This window comes from Athene cunicularia, assembly GCF_003259725.1.
Source record: "Athene cunicularia isolate RWA chromosome 21 unlocalized genomic scaffold, athCun1 chr21_part1, whole genome shotgun sequence".
In the NCBI taxonomy this organism is placed as follows: Eukaryota; Metazoa; Chordata; class Aves; order Strigiformes; family Strigidae; genus Athene; species Athene cunicularia.
The window spans coordinates 3,223,640-3,228,347 of record NW_020799127.1 but is presented as its reverse complement, the minus strand read 5'-3'; the positions used below and the strand labels follow the sequence as shown (position 1 = coordinate 3,228,347).

General features: G+C 41.2%; 1 protein-coding gene across 1 annotated transcript; it reads right to left on the bottom strand.

Annotated features, from left to right (window-relative positions):
* Window positions 1-664: 664 nt before the first annotated feature.
* NPPA (natriuretic peptide A) lies at window positions 665-4,239 on the bottom strand. The gene is made up of 3 exons (XM_026862640.1): window positions 3,071-4,239; window positions 1,186-1,471; window positions 665-939 (listed from the first exon to the last, which is right to left on the bottom strand). Exons 1-3 carry the CDS (start codon window positions 3,188-3,190, stop codon window positions 923-925), a joined length of 423 nt encoding a protein of 140 aa, XP_026718441.1. The 5' UTR covers window positions 3,191-4,239; the 3' UTR covers window positions 665-922.
* Between the last annotated feature and the right edge of the window lie 469 nt (window positions 4,240-4,708).

The window sequence follows — 4,708 nt, the reverse complement described above, 5'->3', positions numbered from 1 at the left end:
AATGAAACCTTTATCAGACTTGCAGTGTTCCCATTAACCATGTTTAGAACAACTTTATGAGGGGCCATTTCCAGGAAGTGGTAAATGTTTTGTATAAGTCGCTTTGTAATTGGAGTGATCCCATCTGCCCTCACATGAGAAATACCATGGTAGGATTCAAGCCCACTGAGGATCCATCAGGGAACACTGGGGATCAGCACCTCGGCCACATGCACAGTGAGACAAGACACAGTTAATGATGTATCTTTCTGTTGATGCTCATAACCTTTATTTGCTCAGTGCTAGAAAGCATATACAATGAATTCCCTTTCCTCCCTCTGGTTATCTTGAAACTTGTGGAGTGTTACAATTTTTCTTATTTCTTTTCATGTAAAACTTGCTTATGTGAGGGATTTCTGGCAGTTCCCTTGACTGAATAATCTACACCAGCAAAAGGACTGTCTTGTTACTGAAACCCTGTCTATAGGAGGACTCAGGTTGGTCTTTCTATGTTGAGCAAGCTTTTTTTTCCGGCTAATCTGTTACAATTTCTTAGTGCAGAGGAAAAAACTCTAGTGAAAAACTCATTTATCTTTCTACCAAGTTCATACCTTCTCCATCTTGTGTAAGTTAGATCCAGCCTTGTGGGTACCAAAGTACCAATAAAACATAGGCTTTTGACTTCAGGAAAATACAAGAAATTTTAATGCAACAGACAGGAGAGAGGTCCAGCATAGATGTCTAACATGTTGGTTTTATTTAAAGATGGTTTCTTGGTGCTAGAGTAAGAAATGTTCTTTAAAAAACATCAAATAAATAAATAAATAAATAAATAAAAATAGGAATAACTTTCTGTTGAAGAGCTTGGAAAGCATCTGGCTTTCATCTTGGGAGGAACAGGTACTGTAAAGCATTCTTCAGAGTCGGGTGTAGGGATGTTGTCCTAATTCTTCCTGGAACCTGCAAGCCAAACATGAAATAAATGTTACTAGAATCTGTTTCTATCTCAGTATAGGCCACCATTGTCAGCAACACGTTTACCTACCAAATAAATAGACAGAGGGTTTATTTTGAAAAACCAACGCTAGTTTAAATATTAAGCTAAAATGCGTTCCTTTCTCAAACTGTGTCTTATTGAAGACTGAAATGAGAACCTACTCTTCAGTGCATGACACAATTCAGCGAAATGGCTTAGGTGGGACTCACCATTGCAACCCATTCCACTCAGGGAGCCGATTCTATCAATTCTCCTCCCGAAGCAACCAGAATCTCTCATCATCCTGGGCATCTGCAGCCCCCTCAGTCTCTTGAGGAAGGGGTCCCTGTAGGACAGAGGGGTGCTGGGTGCCAGCCTGGGTTCAGCCTTCCGGTCATCACTGTCATCTGTGAGTTCTGGTGGGATCTCCTCCTGGGTTTTGGGTTCTTGCAGGTCAGTATTGGACTCCAGAGCTTCAATCATTGCAAACTTATCCTCCAGTCTCTCTAGCAGAGCCTACAATAGAAGGATTGTTTTCATGAAACTCCTAGTTTTGTGGTCATTTGCTAGCTCTTCCAGTTACCCAGTTCTGCATTCATTAATAGTCCTATAGCCAGCCCTAGGGAGACTGTCAGGTTGGATCCCAGGGTTGCTGGTGGTGCTTGAGCCCTGTCCTCTGCAGTAAATCCCTGTTCACCTGAATTCCCCCTATGGGTAGCTCTAGACAAGAGCTGAATGAAGCTGCTTGCCACCAAAGTGTATCTTACTGACAAGGTTAAAAGAGCTCTTGGCAGAGAAAAAAAGCAAGGTCTGAGTTGCACAGGGAGATACTACTCACCCCAGCAATAGTACACAATCTCAAAGTGCCTCTGAAAAGGATTCAGTCCACTCCCATGTTCTCAGAAGCTGTCTGCAATGCTGCTTGCCAGTGGTTGGCTTTTCTTTTTTTTTTTTTTTTTTTTTTTTTTTTTTTTTTTTTTTTGTCTCAGACCATCTGCTTGCTTGTCCCCCCTGGCTATTTCAGTGGACATCCCTTGGAGAAGCTCTTGGGGTTTTCACTAGTCTCTGCCCCAGAAGTTACAGAATTGCTGCTCCTTAAAGTAACATACATCTCCCTGAACATACCTGTATGCTAAATTTATGTCCGCTACTTCTTCCTGGGTACCATTCTCTATAATTTTTAAAGCTTTGTGTGACAGGGATCAGATAACCTCCTCAAGGGCCACTCAACTAATTAGAGGAATCTCATTGTCCATCTTGAGAAGCAATGTGGAGAGGAATGAGCCTTATGGCTTGCTTAACAGTGAATGCATTTGGAAGCCACTCTTCTCAGCTAACTGCTGGAAACAGCCCAGACACATGGGGCAGTTTTAGCTTTGACTCACACTGTCCTAATCATCTTAGGGAGTTTGTTCTCAGGGTCTTTTCCTGTGAGAAGCTGGTCACTGGTACCAGTCCAAGGAAAAGTTTGAGCTTTCAGACTTCATCTTGCAAGACTGAGTCTTAAGCTTGTATCGTGCTGCAACAATTTCATTAAAATATACATCGAGTAATTTCATAGCTGTAGAATCTTTTTTGGATGAGTCACACTAACTGATCATACTATTCCTCCAGCAACATCTAAAAGTTTGACTTTGGGTGCTCCACTTTACCTCCTCATCTCCCCATCCACATTCAGTCAGTTGTCTTAAATCCACAAAACTAGAGCCGTTTGGCTGTCCCTCTTCACTGTTCCTCCCATTTATTTGGATAAACAGGGTCCCACCTGAAAGTTTTCTGTTTGTTCTTATAGAGCTACTGTGATGATTTTTTTCCCTTTCTGGGACTTTGCTCCCAAGAAGGTGGATATCTAAAAGAACCGAAAACCCAATGCGGACATCCCACAACATCAGAATTTTGTTTCCCGCTGCTACCCAGAAGCTCAAGTGAACCCAGCATGGGGTGATACTGCTCTACAGAGCCTCTCTGAACCCCTGTGAAGAACTGAGATTTTGTCCCCCAGCATGTGATCACCAATGTGGCTATCCGATCACGCAGAAGAAAGTCAAAACCCACCACCTTACACTCTGCTAAGCACCCCAAAAATTTAACCTTGCAAAAAGAAAGAGTCCTCACCTCCAGGCTGGCCAGTTCTTTGACAGGGCTGAGGTTGTAGATGGGGTTGGCTCTGCTGGACTGGAGTTGGATGAGCAGCAGCAAGATGAATCCACAGGAAAATGAGCCTTTAGTGTCCATGGCGCTGGGTTCTTTGGGAGTAGGGAAGTTCAAGCTGTTTCTCCTGAGATGTCTCTTCAGGTCTCTCTCTTCCTTGTCCTATCCTCTCTCTTCCAAAGTTTGTCTTTTATACTCTTTGGGTGTGATCTCTGCTTCCTAGGTTATCAGTGGATTTATCTGGGGCACATTCCAGTCTCACTGCAGGCACGCAGCTCCGTCAAGGGAAGATTCCCTTTATTAGCTGTCATTAGGCAGCAGCTGCTGTTGCTGAGGAATGTATGTCACAAGTCAGTGATTTCATGTCACTCCCCCTCCTCTTGATACCAGGCGCTGTGATTACATAGTCCAGTTGGAAATTCTTAACAATTTTCTTTCAAGAGACCCCTATGGTCAGATTTACAGAGATGGGAAACAACCCTGAAACTGCTCTAAACTCCACTCAGTTAGAACCTTTCCACAGGGAAATTAAGTTTTATAGGGAAGACAGCAGGCTTTTCGGATGAGTATTTGGTGGAGAGTAAAGGCTGAAGATAAATCTACTTTTAGGACACCTAGAGCATTGTGCACACTTTCCTTCTATATATGGAAAATGTACAACCACCACATACCATGGAGTGTGCTGAAAATCTCAGGTTTGGGCCACTTCTCTTTTCCCATTGCTGTTGAGGTGATATCACCGTCGAAACTTTTTGTATCTGTATGCTGCCAACAACAGAGGTGCCCTGATCTGTACCTCAATATGGATAATAACTTCTAGACGTGACTGCGGGGACGGCGAGTACCTCCAGCCCCCCACGACAACTGAATTCGGCACCATTGAAAAATGCTAGTCTTTATTAACAGCTAAGTGTTTAAATCAGTGGAATTTCTTTCAGCATCGATGGTAAGGCTTGATCCTACATCAATACAATTTAAAGAAAAGATGGTCAGATTCAGGAATAATCTCATACCATCAAACAAGAAAACAACTTGCTCGATGAGGACTTTAGATCGATGACTTTCGGTGTTATTCAGCAGAAGTATCAGAATCTGGCCCCAAGGAAGAATAAATGAATTTGTGTGTATGTGTGTTTTGGAAGGGTTAAAATGAAATATTTAATTTAATTTATTAAAAACAAGAAGTCTTATTTTTTTAAAATAAATTTTCTTTCTTTTAAAAAAAGTTTCTTTGCGAGCTGAAGTTTTCAAGATTAGCTCAAAACTGCCTATGCTTGAGAAATTACAAAATTGTTGATTCACTGCAAATTCCTCTTCCAGCACTGTCTTTGTGCATATAGTGCAACTAAAAATCGATCTTTTTTACAGAACTGCAGGAGAGTTCTAAATCGTGAAACATATTGTTTATCCCTCATTTTCCTAACATTGCTTGTTATTCTAAATTGAAAGAAGAATGAATATATGAACGAGTTATTTGTCTAATAATAATTTATTGACTTTGAATACAAATGTAAATCTTGAAAGAATCTTCTGAGTACAGTTTCTAAATAATAATACAGCAATAAAATATTTCTCATGTCTTAAATGTCTTAACATGGTGTT

Coding starts and splice junctions, on each gene's coding strand:
- NPPA (XM_026862640.1), bottom strand. CDS start 3,190: ATGGACACTAAAGGCTCATTTTCCTGTGGATTCATCTTGCTGCTGCTC. Junction 1,472..3,070: donor AAGAACTGGCCAGCCTGGAG/GTGAGGACTCTT, acceptor CTTCTATTGTAG/GCTCTGCTAGAGAGACTGGA.